Here is a 23927-nt window from a genome sequence, read left to right on the forward strand (position 1 = left end):
AGTTTGTCTATTTCCTGAACTCGGTAATTAGTGTACCTGTGGCTGTCAGTATAAGGACAACACAGGAAATAAGTCTCAATGTATATTTTCCACCAGATGGTGCAGTACCCCTGAACGTATTGGCCGCACTGATTACTCAACTGACTAAATCTTTCCTACTTCTGGGAAATTTAACACTTATAACCCCTTGCGGGGCAGAGGTACTGTCATAATTCGACCTCTGCCTCTTAAATACAGGTGCACCCACACATTTCAGTGCAGCACATGACATGTATTCAGCCACTGATCTCTGTTTGCAGTCTTGGCCTTTTCCCATCTATCTACTGGAGAGCACATGACAACCTGTGTGGTAGTGACCACTTCCTGTCACTCCCCTGGCATCATGCCCATGGGCGCCTACCCAGATGGGCTTTAAACAAGGCAGACGGAATCCTTGACCTCTGTCACTGCTGAATCTCCCTCACATGGTGCCATTGATGTTGTCATTGAGCAGGTCACTATAACGATCCCTTCTGCAGCGGAAAACGGGATCCCTCGTTCTTTAGGGGGCCCACAGTGGAAACAGTCTCTTGGTGTTCGCCAGACGCCATTAAGGCAATTAAAGTGTGTCAGCAAGCTCTGCAGCTACATACGCGGCACCCTTTCCTAGAGCACCTAATAGCAGCTCTGTGCACACGTTCGCCAGTTTATAAAACGACAGAAACAGGAGTGTTAGGAGAGGTATATGTTGACCATTGGGTGCTGTACATCACCTTCCCAAGTCTGGACGAAGATCAGATGTCTTTTTGGGTACCAGATCCCAACAGGTGTCTGTGGCATTAACATCAATGGCGTGTTATCTAGTGATGCAAACGCGATTGCCGAGAACTTTGCTGAGCAGTATGCATGAGCCTCTGCATCGGAGAATTACCTTCCAGCCTTTCGCACCCGCAAATGGCAGATGGAAAGGAAAGTCCTCTCGTTCACTGTATGCCACAGTGAACCCTATAACTCCTCATTTAGAGTGGAAGCTCCTCGGTGCCCTTGCACATTGCCCCGAAACAGCTCCTGGGCCGGATCACATCCACAGGTGGTAAAACATCTCTTGTCTTGCTACAAGCAACATCTCGTCATCTTCAACCGGATCTGGTGCGATGGCATCTTTTCATCGCAAATGCAAGAGAGCACCATCAATTCTGTTCTCAAACCCGGTCAAAACACATGTGGTGTTGATAGATATCAACACATCAGCCTCACCAACATTCTTTCTAAGCTGTCTGCAGTTGGGTTAGGTCTTGGAGTCACGTGGCCTACTGGCTCCATGTTAGGGTGGCTTCTGCCAGTCACTCTACCACTGATAATGTTGTGTACCTAGAGTCTGCCATCTGAATATTCTTTTCCAGATGCAACCATCTGGCTGCCGTCATGTTGTACATATGACACGACCTGACATCATATCCTTGCCACATTGTATGAGTGGAGTCTTCGGGCCCTGCTCCCGATTTTTATCGAAAACTTGCTGTCACTCCATACTTTCCAAGTCTGTGCCTCCCATAGCTCCCCTCTGTATTCAGGAGAATGGTGTTACGCAGGACTCCATGTTGAGTGTCTTTGTATTTTTAGTGGCTATCAACGGTCTAGCAGCAGCTATAGAGCCATTGGTCTCCCTTCCATATGCAGATGACTTCTGCATATCGTACTACTCCTCCAGTACTGGTATTGCTGAGCACCGCTTACAGGGAGCCATTCACAATGCGCAGTCATAGGCTCTAGCCCACGACTTCAGTTTCCAGCCTTGAGGTCGTGTCTCGTGCATTTCTGTCAGTGTCATACTGTTCATCCAGCAGAAGAACTTTAACTTGACGATCCACTCACTATAATGGAGACATATTGATTCTTAGGACTGGATTTCAATGCCTGATTTACTTGGTCACCTCATCTTCGTCAGTTTAAGCGGAAGTGCCGACAACACCTCAACGTCCTCCACTGCCTGAGCAACACCAACTTCAGGTACAGATTGTTCTATGCTGCTGCAGCTCTACAGAGCCATTGTTCAATCCTGCCTTGACTAGGGAAGTCTGGTTTACAGTTCGGCGACACACTCACCGTTGCATTTACTTGACCCAGTGCACCACTGTGGCGTTCGCCTAGCGACGGGAGCTTTTAGAACAAGTCCAGTTTCCTGGTGGAGGTCGGAGTCCCTCCATTGAAGGTTATGCATGCACAACTGCTCGCCAGTTATGTTTCACACATTGGTAGTTCTCCTGCACATGTGAATTACGATCTCCTTTTCCCAACCACAGCGGTTCGTCTCTCACATCAGTGGCCCAGATCAAGGCTTACGGTTGCGGTTCGCATCCAGTCCCTTCTGTCTGAACTGGATCTCTTCCCATTACCACCTCTCCTCTAGGTCCGTTAACATACACCTCCATGGTGTACACCTAGGCCACAGATTCTTCTGGACCTTTCGCACGGCCTTAAGGATTCCGTTAACCCTGCGGCTCTCTGCAGCCTACAAGCTATCAACCAGTGCTACCGTTGCCACCTTTGGAGGCGTCCATTCAGGAGTCCATCTATGCCTTGGAAAGGTCCTGTCGTTCAGAGGTGTTTGTGTGGACCCCAGGACACATCAGAATCCCAGGCAATGAACTTGCCAACAGGCTGGCCAAACAGGCTACTTGGAAACGGTTTCTGGAGATAGGCATCCTTGAAACTGACCTGCGTTCTGTCTTACACCGAATGGTGTTTTTTGGCTTTTGGAGACATAATGGCATATAATAGTGTCATTAATGAGACTATGAATGTGTGGAAGTCTTCCATGCGGTCCTCTCACAGGGAATCAGTTGTCCTCAGCCGGCTCTGCATTGGTCATACGTGGCTAATGCATGGTTACCTCCTCCGCCATGAGGATCCACCTTGGTGTTGCTGTGGCTCACAAATGATGGTCATCCACCTCTTGCTGGACTGCCCACTTTTAGCTACTCTGCAGCACCCTACCTTCCGTGTTGGTAGGCAATGCCTAAACAGCAGCTTTAGTTTTACTTTATATTCGTGAGGGTGGGTTTTATCATTTGATCTAAGTTTTAGCGCATGTCTTTTATCCCTCTGTGTCCTCCATCCTAGTGCTTTGCAGAATGGCTGGCTTCTCCTTTTTATTCTCATGGTCATCCAGCCATGGTAATCTGATCTCTTGTTGTGATCTCTTTGACATGTATCTTGCATTTCTCTGTGGTTTCTTGTCCGATCCCCTCCCCCCCCCCCCCCCTCCCCTTTCCACTTTTGTGTTTGTTGCCCTTCTGTCATTCTTGTGGTTTTCTCCTTTCTTCTATCAGGTTTTTGTATGTCTCGATTATTTTATTCCCACCCTTGTGGAATTATTTTAATCGGAACGAGGGACTGATGACGTAGCAGTTTGATCCCCCACCTTCTAAACCAACCAACCATTTCGCTACACGATAATCCAGTGGAATTGCAGTAGATATTGTCACGTGCTGGAAATACAACACCTTGTTTCCTCCTATTCTTCATTCTGTCTTTCTCTTCAAGAAACTCAATTCTGTGCTGGCCACTCTCCAGTGTTTCATGGTTATTGGGCATTCTGTCAGGACCATGCTGGCTCCGAGATAGCATTTGGAGGGGTCTGCACTTCGGTTCTTACTGATATCATTAGTGACTGGATCCCCCTGCGTATCAACCTGGAAGCAATAGTGGTTAGAGTGCAAATGACTCCGGTAGTCACTGTTCCCAATGTCTACCTCCCTTCAGGTAGGCCTCTTCCTTACGTTGAACTCTCTCTGCAGCCCAGGACTTCTCCCATCTGTCAACTGGAGAGCCTACGATAGCTTTTGTGGTAGTGACCACTTTCCCATTTTCATGTCACTCCCCCGGACGTCTACCAAGATGGGCTTTAAACAAGGCAGACTGGGAAGCTTTCACCTCTGCTGTCTCTCACATGGTACCATCGATGTGGTAGTTGAGCGGGCCATTAGAACGATCATTTCTGCGGCAGAAAACACAATCCCTTGTTCTCTAGGGTGCCCCCGGTGAAACTCAGTACCTTGGTGGTAACTGGAAATTGCTGAGGCCATTAAAGTGTGTCAGCAAGCTCTACAGCAGCATAAGCGGCTCACTTCCCCAGAGCACCTAATAGCTTTTAAATGGCCCCGTGCTCGCATTCGTCACCTTATTTAAAAAAAAAAAAAAAAAAAAAAAAAGGAACATGTGTGTTGGGAGAGGTACGCCTTGACCATTTGGTGCCATGTCACCTTCCCAAGTCTCAATGAAGACGTGTTTGTGGGTACCAGAGCCGAATAGGTGTTACTGGCATTGACATCAATGGCGTGTTATCTACCACTGCAAACACAATTGCCAAGCACTAAGCTCGAGCTTCTATGTCAGAGGATTATACTCCAGCATTTCCCACCCTCAGACGGCGGATGGAAAGGAAAGCCCTCTCTTCACTGAACGTCACAGTGAACCCTATAATGCTCCATTTACAGAGTGGGAGTTCCTCAGCATCCTAGCACATTACCCCGACACAGCTGCTGGGCCAGATCGGATCCAGTCAGATGATCAAATATCTCATGTGTCCGACTACAAGCTACATCCACTCATCTTCAGCCGGATCTTGTGCGATGGCATCTTGCCATTGCAATGGCGGGACAGTACCATCATTCCAGTGCTCAAACCCGGTAAAAACCTGCTTGATGACAATAGCTATCGGCCCATCAGGCTCACCAACGTTCTTTGTAAGCTGTTAGAACATATGGTTATGTCAGTAGTTGTGTTGGGTCCTGGAGTCACGTGGCCTACTGGCTCCATGCCAGGGAAATTTCTGCCAGGGTCACTCTACCCTTGATAATCTAGTTTCCATTGAGTCTGCCATCCAAACAGCCTTTTCCAGACCCCCAACACCTGATTGCTGTCCTTTTTGATTTATGAAAAGCTTAAGACGTGACCTAGCGACATCATATCCTTGCCATATTGTATGAGTGGGGGCTCCAGGGCCTGCTCCCGATTTTTAACCAAAATTTCCTATCGCTCCGTACTTTCCATGTTAAAGTTAGTGCCTTTATAGTTCCCTCCATATCCAGGAGAATGGGGTCCCACAGGGCTCTGTATTGAGTATATCTCTACATTTAGTGGCCCTTAATGGTGTAGCTGCAGCTGTCAAGCCATCGGTCTCATCTTTTCCGTTTGTAGACGACTTCTGCATTTCATACTGCTCCTCCAGTACTGGTGTTGGCGAGCAGCACCTACAGGGAGCCACCCGCAAGGTGCCGTCATGGTCCCTAGCCCACGCCTTCCAGTTTTCAGCCGCGAAGTTGTGTGTCACCCACTTCTCTCAGCACCGTACTGTTCGTCAGCACCGTACTGTACCTTAATGATGATCCTCTGACTGTAGTGGAGACATATCGATTCTTAGGACTGGTTTTTGAACACCGCAAGTGGGGTGCAGATTGCTCTACGCTGCTGCAGCTCTACATAGCCCTTGTTCAATCCTGCCTTGACTATGGGAGTCTGGTTTATGTTTTGGCAGTGCCCCTAGCATTGGGTTTACTTGACTCACTGTGGCATTCGACTGGTAACAGGAGTCCGGTGACCAGCGTCCTAGTCGAGGGTAGATTCCCTATATTGAAGGTAAGGCATGCACAACAGCTCACCAGTTACGTTGCACGCATTCATAGTTCTCCTGAGCATCTGAACTACTGTCTTCTTTTCCCGTGCATGGCAGTTCATCTCCTGCATCAAAGGCCCAGGTCAGGGCTTACAATTGCAGTTCATGTCCGATCTCTTCTGTTTGGAGTCCTTGCCTTTACCACCTTTACTTGAGGTCCATTAACGTACACCATGGTGTACACCTAGGCCGAAGCTTCGTCTGGACCTTTCATATGCTCCTAAGGACTCGGTTAACCCTACAGCTCTCCGCTGTCATTTCCTCTTGATTCTTGGCGTTTACTGGGACCATGAAGTGGTTTACACTTGACAGCTCGGTGACTGATGGTCACATTGGCTCCGCATATGTTCATGGAGGAAATATTGAACAGCACTCCTTGCCAGATGGCTGCAGTGTTTTCACTGCAGAGCTGGAGGCCATTTCACGTGCTCTTGAGCGCATCCGCTCATGCCCTATTGAGTCGTTTCTTGTCGGTACTATGTCCTTGAGCAGCCTACAAGCTATCAACCAGTGCTACCCCTGCCATCCTGTGGTAGTGACTGTCCAGGAGTCCATCTATGCCCTGGAACGGTCCAGTCATTTCGTGGTTTGTGTGGACCCCAGCCCACGTTGGAATCCCAGGAAATGAACTTGTCGACAAGATAGCCAAGCAGGCAACACGGAAGCCGTTTCTGGAGTTCGGCATCCCTGTAGTAACTGACTTGCGATCATTATTACACTGCAAGGTGTTTCAGCTTTGGGAGACCGAATGGCATAATCTCAGTACACACAACAAACTGCATGCCCTTAAGGAGACTACGAATGTGTGGACCTCCATACGGGACTTTCGCAGGGACTCTATGGTTCTCTGCCGGCTCTGCATTGACCATATCCACATTTATACACCGCAAGCCACCCAACCTCTGTCGCACTTGCTTTGCATTTGTTTGTCTTGGTGGTTGTCTTTTCCCTACATGTGTTCATATCGCCTTGTCTTTTCGGGGTGGACATTTTAATGTGTTGCAGAGTGGCTGGCTCACCCTCTTTATTATTGTGATCAGCCAGCCCAGATCATATGCTCTAAGGGATATGCTCATTCTGGAAACATCCCCCTGGCTGTGGCTAAGCCATGTCTCCGCAATATCCTTTCGTTCAGGAGTGCTAGTTCTGCAAGGTTGGCAGGAGAGCTTCTGTAAAGTTTGGAAGGTAGGAGATGAGGTACTGGTAGAAGTAAAGCTGTGAGTACCGGGCGTGAGTCGTGCTTCGGTAGCTCATTTGGTAGAGCACTTGCCCGTGAAAGGCAAAGATCCCGAGTTCGAGTCTCGATTGGGCACACAGTTTTAATCTGCCAGGAAGTTTCATATGCTCTAAGGTTTTAATACCTTCATCTATTCCTAGTATGGTATGTTTTCCCCATTTTTTGTTCGTTTCATAATTTTTCATTTTAGTTGTGATGTTGGTGTTTTTGTTCCTTGAGCCTTGTTTGCATCAGGAAAAAGGGACTGATGACCCTGTAGTTTGGTCCTTTATACCCCAAACAAACAAACCAACCATCCATATCTCCTCCTCAGCAACTTCAGTGCACAGCACCCCCTGTGGCAGACTGCCACTTCAATGAGTAGGGGTTTTTCTAATTGACCAACTTAGTACAGACTTTGATTTGTGACTGCTCGATGAATCAGTGCCGCTCGTGACACCTTTACTGCTATTGATCCTGTGATCTCCTGCCTGGTCCTTGTGGCTTCCCTAATTGGTCACTCCATGATGATCATAGTGACAGTGACCACTTCCTGGTGATTCTATTGTTCCCCTGCCATCACCAGGCAGAGGGGGCCACATATAGGGCATTCCCCAGGGCCAGTTTGCCTTTATATGCGTCTGCTGTGCACTTAGCCACCTCTCTTTCGAATCGCATTGATGCGGTAATGCAGGGTGTGACTGCCACTATTCTTCATGCTGCTGGGGCTGCTGTCCCCCTATCCACCGACAGGTCTCCCTCATCCTTGACTGGTACCATGGTGGCTCAATGATGTAGCAGTTGCTGTTCAGGACCGCCAACAGTCACTGCAGCGATTTAAACAGCCTTCATTGACCAATCTCCTCACTTTTAAGCGTCTCCTTGCTAAGACTAACTATCTTGTTACGCACAGTAAAAAAGAATTTCGGGAGTGCTGTGTTTCCTCGCTGAGACATGTCTCTTCATCATAGGTTTGGTTCAAGCTCTGTAGCATTCTGGGCTGCCAGTAAGAGCCAACTGTCCGTGGTCTTATCCTCAGAGGTGTTCTGTGTACTGATTCGTTGGTCTTTGCAGAACACATTGCGACACACTTTGCAACAGGATCGGCATCCTCATCCAATCTCACTACCTCTCTCCGACAGAAACGTAGAATTGACCCCCCTCTGTTTCAACCACCCACCAATCTGAATCCTATAATGAACACTGAATGGAAGTTCTGGCAGTAGCTTATCTCTTCACATGACATGGCCCCTGGTCAGGATTCCATCCACACCCAGATGATCCAACAGTTGGATGTTACCCAGAGGCAGTATTTACCCAGTCTTCAATCAAATTTGGCTCATGAGTGCCTTCCCCCCGCAATGACAAGACAGTATAGTTATCCCCATCCTTAAGCCTGGAAGAATCCAACGTCTTTCGATAGCTACCGCCCCTTAGCCTGACAAAAGTATTTTGTAAACTGTAACTCTTCAGGCTTTCCCAGCGATCTAATGACATCTTGGGTTGTCGGGTGTTCTGCCGGATATCAGCGTCGTACTTGCACGATGGCTGACGATCTTATGAACCGTGACACAGGGTACCAGCTAAGCAGAGCCTGGGATCCGGCTCTGGAATTGTTAAAGGAGCAACGGGGCCAGCTGCAACACTACACAAACAGAAGAACTAGAGAGATGGAAAATGAGCCCCTATCGGACTGCCAGGCACACCAGACCGAAGATGGAACACCCAGAAGTGGGACTGGTGGGCGCGGACCGCAGAGGGAACATCCAGAGTCGCAGCGGATGAAAAACGGAGCGGCAACGCTCCAACAGGTCGTGCTGAGCGGGCGCAGACCGCAGGCGGAACGCTTGGTATCCCAGACCGTAGATAAACCCCCAGGAGCGGGTTTGGTGGGCGCGGACCGCAGAGGGAACACCTAGAACCGCAGCAGACGGAAAACGGAGCAGCAATGCTCCAGCAGGTCGCAGGAAATGGGCACGGACCACAGAGGAAGCGCCTGCAGCCGTTGGTGGAGGGGGAAGGCCATAGGCAAAAATACTGGACCAGGTCCACTCGAGGAGCAGTCTCAGGTCGCACCTGATGAAGGTTACGAGCTACGTGACCGAAATATCGTGCAAGTAAGACGCTGATATCCGGCAGAACACCTGTCAACCCAAGATGTCATTTTGTAAACTGCTTGAGAGGATCGTTAGCTTCTGATTATGTTGGGTACTCGAATCTTTGGACCTTTCATCCCTGTAGCAGTGTGGCTTCTGGAGAGGAGAGGACAATCTCCAACTGACCATTTACTCAGACTGGAAGCAGCATCCAGCTGGCTTTTACTACCCGCCCACACCTAGTCACGATCTTGTTTGACCTACATAAGGGATATGACACAGCTTGGTGCCATTATGTTCTAGTTACCCTCTATGACTGGGGATTTTGTGGGCCCCTTCAGATTTTTGTGTGTGTGTTTTTCTCCCTCCTACTCTTCCGGATTCAAGTTGGCATTTCACTCAGTGTCTCTCGGATTCAGGAGAATTGTATTGGACAGAATTCTTTTTTAAATGTCACACTCTTCGTCGTAGCCATCTATGTGCTTGTAACGTCTGTTGGGCCTCTGGTTAAGGTTTTTTCATCTGGTGCAGCTCCCACATGGTAGTATCTGCTGAGTGCCAGCTCCAAGGTACCATTGAATGGGCTGTCTCCCACGGCTTCCAGTTTTCTGCTTTCAAAATGCAGGTTATGCATTTTTCTCGTTGACCCACAGTACACTCCCATCCAGAACCTTATTTAGGTGACCATCTCGTAGATGTTGTAGCACAGTCCCATTTCTTGGGCCTTATTTTTGATAAAAAGCTGGCATGGTTGCCCATATTTGCCACATGAAGACTACGTGCATCTGGAAGCTTAATGCTCTATGCCTCCTGGCCCACACATCTTGGTGTAAGATCATGCTCCATCTTTACTGTGCTCTGGCCTTGTCCAGACTATACTTATGCTAGTTTGGTTATTGCTCAGCAGCTATTTCCACTTGGGAAATACTTGAACCTGGTCACCATTGTGGGGTGCGTCTGGCTACTGGTGTCTTTTGCACTAGTCCAGCTGAGTCTCCTTGCAGAAGGGGGATTCACCCTCTAAAAATAAGACAGGAACCAATTCCTGGTTTGTTATGCAATTGACCATTCACCAATTCCGTGACCATCCCATGTACCCTATTCTCTTCACAAATGAGGGATGACTCCCTCCTGATAACTGCTTAAGGGTGGGACTGTCTATTGGAATGCATCTCACTTACCCCTGTCAGGATCTCCATCTCCACTCACTGAGAAATGGCCTCCCACACACCTCCTTGGGAGACCACCATTTATTGCTGGGATCATGTAGTGTGTTCACAGCAGAGCTGCTAGCCATTTTGTTATGCAGGCCTCCCTCCACTGTGTTTTAATATATACAGACTCAATAAGTAGCGTGCAGGCAATCAACCAGTGCTACTCTCATGTCCTGTGCTCTCTTGCTATCCATGACCCACTCTGTCCTAGGCCGTGCCGCCTGCTCAGTTGTCTCTGAAGTCAGGGTATGAACTGGCTGCCTGTTTGACTAGAGAAGTGGATACTTATCCCCTTTTCCTTTCATGATTCCAGTTGCAGCTATGTGGATCTACAGCAGATCTCTCTTTGCCCAAAAATGGTATGACATCTGGTGCACTACTGCTCTCAGTAATAAACTATGCACAATCAAGGAGACTGCTGCAGTTTGGCACTCTTTTCCGCTCAGAAGGAATCTGCTGTCTGATGCCATCTACACATTGGTCATACCAGGCTCACTCATTGTTTTCTTTTGCTCAATGAACCACCCCCACTGTTTGGTTGTGGGGTCAGACTGACAGTATCCCGTATATTGGTGGAATGTGTCCTTTGTTTGGTTCGTATCGTTTTCCAGATTCCTTAAATTTAATATTGGCAGACGATTCACAGATGGTTGAACTGGTCCTCAGCTTCGTCTGTGAAAGTGGTTTTTATGTTTAGATATAAAGTTTTACTTTACTCCTGGAACAGGGTGGTAGTGATTGTGTCCTCCCCCCCCCCCCCCCTTTTCATGTTTTCGCAGTCTGGGACCCATGACCACTCTCACTGTAAAAACTGCTCTCTTTTTCTCCCCGTTTTCCCAGTTTTTATACTTAGGCTACTCTCCTATATCGTCTACTGCGTGTATTTTTATTTCCTCATTGTATAGTTTGACACCCTTCGACTTATAGCAGACCCCCTCTCTTTCATGTGTAACTTTTGAATCGTGGGACAGCTGACCCTGCCATTTAGTCCCATAAAACCTCTCAATCACCTAGTGAATCAACTCTTGTATCTTGACAAAATTGTAAAATTCAGCTGCTCCAGTAATTCAAGCATATCAATGGGAGTGTTTTACATCTCACTTTTGAAATAACCCCAGACAAACATCCAGAGTATTGAGGTTAGGTGACCTTCGAGATTTATCCATCTCGAACTTTATTGGTGCATTAGTTGTCATCTTACATTAGCAGCAATGTTCTGTAAAGTAAGGTAGACCATGGGTGAAATGTGAGTCCAGTTATATTGCAGTTTAATCAAAAATTTTAAATTTCAAATACATTTTTACTAACTAGGACAATATTCCACACTGGATTGGCAGCCCATAGCCACACATTTGCAATTATCTGTGCAACAGCTAGTTTTGCAGACCCACTGGGATGCTGGTGCTTCTGTTACATACTATAACACTCAGTTTTCGCTGTTTTTATCCATCCTGTGTGTTATGCCAACATTTTTTCACCAAAATCATTTAAAAATCTAAGTAATTACCTAGAATGAAAATAAGTTGTATTTTCTCATAATATTTAACACTGGAATAGGTTTTGCAAATTTATTTCTGTAACAGGATGTCCAGCAAACCTCTTGAAAACCTGGAAAAAGCCGAGAATTTTCAAAATGGAGGAAAACCAGGAAAAAACCTTAAATTTTATTTAAAAACCTTGATTTTTTAAATGTTTTTTCGGTACCATACTCATATTGACATATCAATTTAAACTGTCTGCTATTTCAAATAGTATTTGAATAGTATTCGAATATTCAGAGGGTAAAGTACATGTTATATGTATAATACCTGTTGGTGATTCAATGTTACACAAGGCTTCATAACTGTTTTATATCTGTCAAGCTGTTGCATGAGGTGGGAACCCAAGGAAGCTGATTGGTGCTACTGTATGAGAGGTGGAGGGAGATATGGAATTCGTTGCTTCAAAGTCTGGCATACAGTACAGATCAGCTACTATGGTAAAAATACATGGAAATAATAAACTCTGTAAAAGCTTCTTATGTTCATATTCAGTTTAGTACAGTGTCCAAAATTACATCAGTCCTGTTGTAACACTTATTATACTGTTAGATGATTGTAGTTGGCAGAGTTGAAAACAAGACGTCATAGTTACGAAGAGTAATAACTTGTACCAATATGTATCAAACAGGTCTAGGGGCTGAAGACCTGTTATACAGCTACAGACTGACATGCCGTTAGTTTTACCATGGGGTAACCTGCAGTCTTGTGTTGATAAAGCTTGAGCTTGTGATTGCTTGCTTGGCCATTTCATCGAGCGGAGCAGCAGTAACCTTGAGTAGTAATGAAATTAAATCAAGGCTGTCATAACAGAATTATTCAATGACATTTTAGGCATTTGTAATTCTCATTTTGCAGCGTTTACAGAATTATTGGTATCAAGTAATTATTCACCCTTCTTTTTTTAAATCTTTTCTTGTGTTTGCAATGTTGAATGACTTTTATAATAATTTTTCTCACTTCACCTTGTGTCGGTGGTGTTATAGATATGGATGGGCCAGAAGTAGCTGCTCAATTCATCATCTTTCTGCTCACACATCCACACGGATCAGTTTGAATCAAGTGAATGTTTGCTGTGTAATGGCTATGTACTAAAATGCCACACACTGTTGGATCGCATTGCTATGTGATCGTTCCAAGCAGCGTGAAGTACAGGGACAATAAAATAAACACCTTTCAAATCTGTACTTATACATTGTTTTCGCAATGCACATTCTTTATACAAATATGATCAAAAAATGAGGCAAAGGAAGATGAGTTAAAAGGAGCAATTATTGAACAAATGACAGCAAGCTGAAATCAAAGAATTAGAAATAAAAAGAGCACATATTTGAGTGGAGCCTCAGTGATTTCAGCAGAAACAGAAAATTCCAGGAAATGATTTGTTCATTTTTATCATGACAAAATTCTGCAGTTTGTTCTCTTTAATCAGCAACTTACACTGTTTGTATATTTGTGAAAACAGAATTTTTTATTATTATTATTATTATTATGGCTTGTAAATCAAGTTACAGTATTTAACATTTCAAAAATATTTTGATTTTTATCTGTGATTCATACTATTAAAGAAATAATTTTTAATTAATTATACAAGTTCTAATAACTATCAATATAGTTTTGAAAATAGGAAATTTTAATCTCAAATTTAATGAAAAAGTAACGTGGAAAGAATTGCACTGAAAAACTTGTAAAAAAGAAAAAGAAAGAAAAACCTGTGAATTTGGAAATGAAACATCACTGGACACCCTGTTGTTTTAAAAGAAAAGCGACCAACTTCCACGATCATTAAACTTGGATTTTCTTTTAAAGGCTTTCCGAAGAACCAAAGAAAAGGGATGATGATGATGGGTGGTGATGATGATGATGATGATGATGATGATGTGCAGTGTTGTGGCATTGATGGTCAAAAACCTCGTAGCATAACATCTGGAGAAACTTTGTTATGTGTGAGTAGTTTATGGATAGGTGTCATCATGGCATGGTGCAGTACCCTCCTGAGCATATCTCATTCTGAATAGTTTGTTGCATTTGCAGGGTACATTTGTCAGTAATGGTTGCCCTTTTCCATGATTATAAAGCATTGGTTCACTTTTACGCCCTTTTCCATTTGTTGCAAAAAGCGTGCATTTATCAGACAGCTGCCTGGTCAGCTATTCATGATGATCATGTTGACAACTTCAGAAAATTTTTGTAATGATCATTACACTACCTACCTGCCTATGACAACTGGACCATACACTAAACAGAGCTCTTGATGATTTTCAGCTGGGGCTACAGTTATTGTGCTTGAAAGTTTTCACTAGTATTCTCATTGTTGCTGAGGAGGGACTCCATTCACCATTTGCAGCTGTTACAATGGGAATTCTGTTTAGCAGTAGGAAAGAGTCGATGGTTGGGTATGACAGCCATGTTCTGAATCTTTCGTACCCACTTGCATTTTACAATCTATAGCCCTCTGTGAGAATATGTAGGTGGCGATGAGCAGCAGACAGGTCTCGATGGCCAGAGGCAACATTGGCAATATATGTGGTGTGTGAGAGTTGTACATTCAAGAATGTGTGTGTGTGTGTGTGTGTGTGTGTGTGTGTGTGTGTGTGTTTAAATCTGATGGACTGTCCAGTAGCTTAATCTAATGTTTAAATGTGCCTGTCCGCCATTATGTATATGATGTAGGTACGTAACACTGAGTCTTTTTTTTTTTTTAGGGAGAAGTGAGAATTTCGAAAAAGGACTTCGAAAGTGATGCAGGAAAGCGATTTGGTGGAGAAGAAAGATGGCACCATGTAGAATGTTTCGCCAAGAATAGGGACTTCTTTGAGTTCTGGGAGGATGGATCTATGCTTCCAGGTTTTAAAACTCTTACTAAAGAGGATCAACAGATGGTTGCTTCCCAAATTACCAAAGTTGCAAAGTAAGTTCCTGCTGTGAATCCACTGCGTAATTTTTCATCATTATTGAAGATTTTCACATTCCTTTACTGGGGAGTCTCTGCAGCAATATAGCAGAGACGTTGAATCACAGGCAGGCACAACAAAGGGGTTACTAAAGACATAAGCTTTCAGACAGAAGTGAGCTGCACTTGTATGAATGCATGTACATGTATATGTTGTCTATTTTGGAAGGAGGCCTTCTGGCTGAAAGCTTACATATTTAGTAGTCTTTTCGTTGTGCCTGCCTGCAATCCACATCTCTACATATTGGTAGCAGTCTATCCTTTTCATAATATTTTCATTATTCCATCCTGGTTTTTCCATTGTTTAATAGTAATAACGATGATAATAATGATATTAATAATAATGTTCTAGGAAGGAGATAAAAAAAGAACCAGCTGATCAAACAGATGGACCAAGTGAGGCAAAGAAAATCAAGAAAGAGGATGAACAACTAGAAAAAGAGCTAAAAGCTCAAAATAAAATAATGTTTGGCTATAGAGACAAACTAAAGAATGAGTTGAAGAAGCCACAGCTGACACAGCTGTTGGAATACAATGATCAAGAAGTTCCTGTGGGAACAGAACCAGTGAGTAAAGAATTGTCCTAAAGTTAACGTATTTTCAAGTTACTCTGTAATTTAACAAGGCAGTGGTTAGGATAAATGCTATCACCACACTGTCCTGCTGCCTGATCTTGTTCCAGCATGCCAATAAACTTTCCTAATCCATGATTGATATTGTTTACTCTGACATTTTCGAACTTCAGCTTTGCCAGCATGCATCCAGCCACACTAGACACTGCCCCGATGTATCGACAAAACTGGCAGCTTAGCAAGCATGTGACACCTGAGAATGAGCTAAAATTGACTTGCAGCTGACCATTGCCCTTGACTTGCTGAAACATAAATTGCAAAGCAATTTTAATTGGAATATAGCTATGTTTTCAGCCAACTTCTGCCAGTTTATATTTAACTCTGCACAGTTGCAACTGGGGAAGGGGGTGAGAGCAGGATTCAGCATATTTCGACCATGCAAAAATTGTTCCGCTAATGTGCGCACAGTTATTTTCAATTGTACTTCTACACGTTGTACCTTGTTGGTAGTCTGTAATGTTGTCAGACAAGGGGCCCATGGCTGTGAATGCCCATGAAAGGTTGACATTAATATTCTGCAGATTTTATAATTATTGAATTAGCCAGAAAAAAAATTTCCAAGAAACACCTTAAATCGGAGACATACTCAGTTTGCTGGCAGAAAATTGCTGCTGCTTCTCAACAGAAACAATCATTTGTTGAAAGTGTAAATACACCAGCAGAAGAAAAGAGACTGTTTTGGGAGAGGAAAAAGTTGTTAAAGTTCTTGCAATAGCAAAAATTCCAGTCAGAAAGCTCCACAAAGCCTGTTAACACTACATGGAATACATATATGATTACAGCAGTTTACAGACTGACTATACCTCCTCTGCGTTTCCTGCCATCCTGTTATGCGAATGGACAAAATCACTTCAGTTTTAACAGTAAAATGTAGGATGGTAATGAGTATCACTACTTTTATCGTGAAAGAAGAACTCCCAAGTTTTTTGTTTTCAGAAGGGATGCCATCTCATTTTTGATGTAATGAGGAAAAAACACATTACACAGCAAAATATTGCCAATCAAGAGCCACTAGAGGGAAGAACTTATTAATAGCTCTGAGCACAATATTAATTATAGGCTTTTCTCCATTAACCATCTGCCTGCTGTGGATGTGTATATATGTGCTGCTGCTCCATTCCCCGGGTGCTGTGAAGTGTGTATTTACACTGCTTGAGTTTTCCTCGGTGATATTGATTCTGTATATGTCTTTAGCCACCACCGGCTTACTCCTGCGGACAAGTTGCTTCCATATCTTTGTGAATAAAAACGTTTGAATTTTTATCATACAACATATACATTGTGTGCTGTCATTAAAAAAAAACCTTGTTGAAAAATCTTGAATCATTTGAGATAAAAAGATTATGACCACATGATTTGTGGTGCATAAGGATGTAAATGAGTGCATAGGGTGTATCTATCCATAAGATATAAAACCCAATAACTCCTGAATGAAATACCATTCTGCTCCCAATATATAATTTTGATATCTAACCTGCAGTTGATACACTGCAGTGTGGGAGCTAAAAATAACCATACATGAAGTTTATGCAATGCATTTTTATCTCTACAAAGTCTTAAAAATTTCATGCAATGTTTTGTTTAATTTTGTGCAGTGTAGGAAGTCTGGTGGGTAACAAACAGAAATCCATTTCTTTATTGAGTGAAGATCTGTAAGTTGTGTAAAAATATTTTTTTTTTCTCCTATTGGTTTTCAGTAAATCAGATTAAAAGTATTTCCTATTGGTCAGAACACAACTACTCACCACAATCGAATAGTGGGCAGTGTGTAGTTACGCATAAAGTTCAAAACACTTGCTTATCGATATGCCCACAACAAGAAACTCTAACCTGTGTCATAGTTGATGATTGGGGAAGAGATGAGACATTTATTTGCATTAAGAAAACAGACAGTAATTTATAAATTACATGGGCTGCAGTCATGTACAAAACTAAATTCCTGTTTTCAGATGCTAGATCGTTTAGCAGACATTATGACATTTGGTGCACTTTTGCCATGTGAAGAGTGCAAAGGGGGCCAACTGGTCTTTCGGTCTGGAGTTGGTTATCAGTGCACTGGTGACCTCACAGAATGGACAAAGTGTCAGTTTGTGACTACGGATCCTAAAAGAGTGCCTTTCAAAGTGCCAGAAGACCTCGCGGATACTTTCCTGTAAGTATATACGCAGGGTGGTCCATTGATCATGACCAGACCAAATACCTCACGAAATAAGCATCAAACGAAAAAACTACAAAGAACGAAACTTGTCTAGCGTGAAGGGGAAAACTATGGTTGGCCTACTAGATGGTGCTTGCCATAGGTCAAATGGAAATCAACTGCATTTTTTAAAATAAGATCCCAATTTTTTATTACATATTCATGTAGTACATAAAGAAATATGAATGTTTTAGTTGGACCACTTCTTCACTTTGTGATAGCCAGCCACTGGTGGCCGTGCGGTTCTAGACGCTTTAGTTTGGAACCGCGCGACCACTACGGCCGCAGGTTCGAATCTTGACTCTGGCATGGATGTGTGTGATGTCCTTAGGTTAGTTAGGTTTAAGTAGTTCTAAGTCTAGGGGACTGATGACCTGAGATGTTGAGTCCATAGTGCTCAGTGCCATTTCATCCATTTTTTTCGCTTTGTGATAGATAGCGCTGTAATAGTCACAAACATATTTTAAATTAAAATACAGATTGTAGGTACCTTTGAACATTTTATTTCAGTTGTTCCAGTGTGATAAATGTACCTTTGTGAACTTATCACTTCTGAGAACACATGCTGTTACAGCGTGATTACCTGTAAATACCACATTAATGCAATAAATGCTCAAAATGATGTCGGTCAACCTCAATGCATTTTTCAATACGTGTAACGAAATTCCTCTCAACATCGAGTAGTTCACCTTCCGTAATGTTCACACATGCATTGACAATGTGCTGAGACATGTTGTCAGGCATTGTTGGTGTATCATGATAGCAAATATCCTTCAACTTTCCCCGCAGAAAGAAATCTGGGGACGTCAGATCTGGTGAACGTGCAGGCCATGGTATGATGCTTCATGAAATGTGCTATTCAATATCGCTTCAACCGCACGCGAGCTATGTGCCGGACATCCATCATGTTGGAAGTACATCGCCATTCTGTCATGCAGTGAAACATATTGTAGTAACATTGGTAGAACATCACGCCAAGGTCGCTGATGTTCCACTTGTCGCAGCCATCATGTATTTTCCGTTGCCCAATAGTGCACATTATGCCGGTTTATATTACCACTGTTGGTGAATGATGCTTTGTCTTTAAATACAATGTGTGCAAAAAATCTGTCATTGTCCCCTAATTTCTCTTGTGCCCAGTTGCAAAACTGTACACGACATTCAAAGTCATCACCATGCAATTCCTGGTGAATAGAAATATGGTACGGGTGCAATCGATGTTGATGTAGCATTCTCAACACAGACGATTTAGAGATTCCCGATTCTGCTACTGATGTGCGGATTAGCCATGACAGCAGCTAAAACACCTACCTGGGCATCATCATTTGTTGCAGGTCATGGTTGACATTTCACATGTGGCTGAGCACCTCCTGTTTCCTTAAATAACGCAACTATCCAGCAAACGGTCCACACACTTGGATGAAGTCGTTCAGGATACTGAGCGGCATACATAGCACAAGACCATTGGGCATTTTGATCACAATATCCATACATCAACACGATATCGACCTTTTCTGCAATTGGTAAATGGTCCATTTTAACACCGGTAATATATCATGAAGCAAATACTGTCCGCACTGGGAGAATGTTACGTGGTACCACATACTTACTTGTTTGTGACTATTGCAGCGCCATCGATCACAAAGTGAAAAAGTGGTCCAACTAAAACTTTTATATTTCTTTACATGCTACGCATATATGTGATAAAAAATGGGGGTTCCTATTTAGAAAAACACAGTTGATATCCATTTGACCTATGGCAGCGCCATCTAGTGGGCCGACCATAGCGCCATCTGGTTTCCCCCTTCAAGCTAGACAAGTTTCGTTCTTCGTAGTTTTTTCGTTTGACGCCTATTTCGTGAGGTATCTGGCCTGGTCACGGTCAATGGACCACCATGTATATATGAATTTTTTTGTTAACTGAAAATGAGGTGAGAAACAACTGTTATCCACGTATGAGGCTTAAGCAAAGTGCTACCAAGCAGTAACATACATTTGTTATGTTTCTGTTAATTGATATATGCAGAATTTTGTAGAAAATTTCATAATTGTTATACCATGTAGTCACACTACCGATTCATAATGTGCTTCGTAAGCATAACTCTCAATATCTTTCACTTCTTTCAGAAACAGCTACAAGTTTGTACCAAGGAAAAGAACTATTAGAATCATCGCACCGACTGCTGCCAAAACGACTGAGAGATCTGCGTAAGTTGCCTGCAATGCCACTATTGTTTGTTAAAAAAGTAATAGTTTTGGGAATTAGTTAAGCCTAACCAAATAATTTAGTTTTAAAAGGATGGCAAGCAGCTAAGGAATACTCTGCTCCTTATTGAGACTGGATTCAAATTGTGAGCTCTTCTGTAAGTAGTCCATAAAAACACAGATATAGCATAAAACAATTATTACTAAGGCAGGACTGTTTCACTTTTCCTCTGAGGGCAGTCCCAAAAATGGGTAAGTGATATTGCAGATGATGAAGATTGTGACCTCCATCCACATACAGGGTGTCCCAGGAGTAAGTCAGGGATATGGGAAGAAAACTCGTTCAAGGCAAAAAACCTCAAAGGTACTATGCCCTGTTCCAAATGGTGTCAAAAATAGAACACATGTAATGTAAATTTGTTTTTGAGCTAGTGGCACACATCTCCCACCCACCCAGTCAATTTGAAATTTCATGCTAACCCAACTTATCGTGTTGCTTTGAACCGTCTTTGCATGGGATGTCTTTCCACTGTTAAACTAGCCTGATGAATGCACAATTTTTCCATTATGTGTTGTGAGTGAAGTAGTGAGAGAGACAGGAATGTATCATGTACATGCTAATATGTCACACGTGCTCACCAATACTTTGTAAAGCACATATTGTAATGTTTCCTAACTATTGTTGATGTGTAATCCTAGAAATGTATTGAATACTATTGAAAGTAAGTAATAGTGTATGTTGAATGTGTTCTATCTTGTAAAACATTCAGAACTGAGTATACCAGTATTCCATATTAAGTTTTTTGCTGTAAATGAGCATTCCTGTCATGTCCGCTGCATATTGACCATTCCTTCTGCGAAACTGTGTATAAATTTGTCAGATATCGGTGGGAATACAAAAATAGGAAAAAGCAACAAATGTAAGGTGGAGTGAGGTGGGAGGGGATTAGACTGAACTGTTCGATAACACTAAGGAATATAATGAGTCATTCTACAAAAGTGCTGGTACAACAGTAGACTGAGTTTGTTACAGAACACTCTTAGGTCCTGATCCAAAACAGATCAGCTGTGGAGTCGCATTAAGGAACATGAAGATGTACATTTAATTGTTGTACTGTTTGCTACTCAATCACAACTTCCTCAGGATCTCTCTCTCTCTCTCTCTCTCTCTCTCTCTCTCTCTCTCAGAGAGACCAATTGGGAGCAGGAGAGGCATTACAGAACATTCTAATTTCCACTGCCCTGAAATAGTTTGATGGCATCCATCACAAAAAATACATGTTTCAGTTCCACACAGTGAAATACAGTGATAAGCGGTATAAGACTGTTGTTTGAAGAGGTGTTTTCACTGCACTTCGGCACACTTACGACCAAATAATATCATAACATCTCTTACATTTTCGTGAACATAAATGTTTTATGTATCAGACTCTTCATAAATATGTGCACTACAAAATGAGCTCTTGACATTCTGATGCGCAGAGCAGTCAGTGTTATAGTGGGGGCGTGGGTGATCTCCACGTGACCCATGTTTACATTTAGTGATTTTTCTGTTTCTCTTTGTTTACTGCTCTCATGTCAAATGGAAACAAGACGGATTTCTGTGGCTAGGAGTTATCAAGTGAATTAAAATACATTCACATAATTACGGAAGGCCAAAATATGTTACTAGTTCAGATTTTATTTTATTTCCACCTTTCTAACAGTCAAGTATTAATTGCCTTGCAGAACAATAGTTATTTTTGTTGGTTTCCTAAGGAAATTTAGCTTTTATTAAGCTTTCCTGCTGAGACAATAAATTTATTTGAAACTAAGTGTTTACTTCCACACTATTGGCTAGTTTCAACTGTTCACTGCATTTCAAGTGCACTTTTTCATCTTCTAGCACATATGGCATTATGCCGTAATAAAGAACCAAACATGAGATTATACAGTACTGGCACTCCAAGAAAATTTACATCCCAAAAACCACACCAAAGAGCTTAATATCAGGGTGGGGGTCTACGTCATTGGGAATCTGGCCATACGAATGTGTGCTTGAAGATGAACTGTGCATTTTAGTATGGTTCACAAAATTCCGAAGCTCTTGGTGTATGCTCTGATGTCTTGTTTCTTTTATGATATGATGTAAGAATGATCTTTTAATTTCTTACACGTACGAACATATGGTCTTCCTACGTCACTGTAGTGCGGTGACGTCTCTTATCTGGCACTCTCTGGCTGAAATGAATCTATTTCTTGCAGGTCGCAGGAAAATATTGCTAATTGTGATTTGAAAAGTGTTAGTTTCGAAGTAAATTTCCTTTTACGCAAGATGAATTATGTGCGAGAATGTACAATGAATTTCTTAAATCACAGTGTGTTTGCTCTCATTTAAAAAAACTACTCTTTGATGATGAGCCATTTAGAAGAATTTTGAGCCCAGAAGATCAGATATTTATGCCGGTATTAAAAAATTTTACTAGCATATTTGTGTGATGTATCTTAAAGGGTAATGTGTGCTTAACAGATGAACAGTATATGTGAAAGCTTAGCTTCTCTTGTAACTTATTAATCTTTGAGACAAGTAGTATATGTGAAAGGTTTGCTTTTCTTGTAGCAATACTATGTATATTAACTTTTCCTGTTGGTGGAATTTGAATTTATACTTTCGTAATGTGAAAATATACAGCGTACATATTGCTGCACATCAAAGATCTTTTTAAGACGTGTTTTCCCCGAGTTTTTGTTTTCTAAAGTGCTGAGAAATTCTACGCTGCTGTGTAAAACCATATCCGTTCAAAGGATTCATAACTTTTACACTTCCGATGGAAAGTATACTGTCACTTGCCTGCATCTCATGGTCGTGCAGTAGCTTCCCATGCCCTGGTTCCCGGCTTCGATTCCCGGCGGGTTCAGGGATTTTCTCTGCCTTTTGATGGCTTGGTGTTGTGTGATGTCCTTAGGTTAGGTAGTTTTAAGTAGTTCTAAGTTCTAGGGGACTGATGACCATAGATGTTAAGTCCCTAGTGCTCAGAGCCATTTGAACCATTCATACTGTCACTTAACAGGGAAAAAGTGTATTTCAACCGGGAGACCTGGGAAAAATCCAGGAAAATTCCCCCCCCCCTCCCCCCCCCCCCTTGTCATAATGCGTATACACCCTGAAATAATTCCATCCAGTACTAATTGTGAGTTTTTAAATTTTTTTTAAGAGAGGCAGGATGACAAATCGGCCGACTGTGAGCTGGGAAGATACCACAGGACATTGTAATTTCCTTTGTCCTGAAGATCGTTTGATGGCATCCATCACAAAATATACACGTTTGAATTCCACAGAGCGAAATACAGTGATGTGCATTACAATCTAGTATTGTCTCATTTGAAAATATCGTAGATCTGAGGCTGAAGTGCAGAGCAGTCTGAGTTTGAGTGGGGAGTGTTGAGCAATGTTTACATTTAGTGATTTTCCTGTTTCCTGTTCGTTCACAGCTCTCACGTCAAATGAAAACAAAACAGATTTCTTTAGCCAGGAGCTATCAAGTGAATTAAAATACATTCACATAGTTACGGAATGCTAAAATATGTTGTTAGTTGCAGATCTTATTTTATTTCCACCTTTCTGACAATCTAGCATTAATCGCCTTGCAGAACAATGATATTATCTTTGTCGGTTTGTTAAAGAAATTTCACTTTTTTAAATCTTTTCCTCCAAGGCAGTCAATTTATTTGTAATGAAGTGTTTAATTCCACACTATAGGCCAGTTTCAACTCTTCACTCCATTTCAAGTGCACGTTTTTATCTTCTAGCACTTAGGGCATTACCCCGTAATTAAGAACCAAACATGAGATAATACAGGTACTCAAAGAAAATTTAGATCTCTAAAAACCACACTGAAAAGCTTAATATAAGATTAAGGACTACTTCATTGTTAAACTGGACATTTGAATGTTCACTTTAAGCAGAATTATGCATTTTAGTGTGGCTCATGAATGTTTTACACTTGCGAACATATTGGCTTCCTATGTCATCATCTTAGCTGCGCAAGCATGGTGATGCCTGTTATCTGTCACACTGGCAACTTTTGTAACAGGTTGCGAATGGTGGTTCGAAAAGCATGACTTTCAAAGTAAATTTCTTTTTACACGAGATGAACTATATGTGAGAATGTGTGATGAATTTCTTAACTCACAGAATGTTTGACTCTCATTTAAAAATCAGCTCTTTGAGGACGAACTAT

At 42.6% G+C, this 23927-nt stretch overlaps 1 protein-coding gene across 1 annotated transcript in view; it reads left to right on the forward strand.

Annotated features, from left to right (window-relative positions):
- The window catches only part of LOC126284734 (poly [ADP-ribose] polymerase), a 128189-nt gene that overhangs the window by 16213 nt on the left and 88049 nt on the right, over window positions 1-23927 (forward strand). Inside the window, exons 4-7 of the mRNA XM_049983872.1 lie at window positions 14426-14631; window positions 15026-15239; window positions 17255-17457; window positions 19630-19710. Of these exons, the coding sequence (XP_049839829.1) occupies window positions 14426-14631; window positions 15026-15239; window positions 17255-17457; window positions 19630-19710 (704 nt within the window). The remainder of the gene's footprint in view (window positions 1-14425; window positions 14632-15025; window positions 15240-17254; window positions 17458-19629; window positions 19711-23927) is intronic.

Source organism: Schistocerca gregaria, chromosome 8 (assembly GCF_023897955.1).
Source record: "Schistocerca gregaria isolate iqSchGreg1 chromosome 8, iqSchGreg1.2, whole genome shotgun sequence".
Lineage (NCBI taxonomy): Eukaryota > Metazoa > Arthropoda > Insecta > Orthoptera > Acrididae > Schistocerca > Schistocerca gregaria.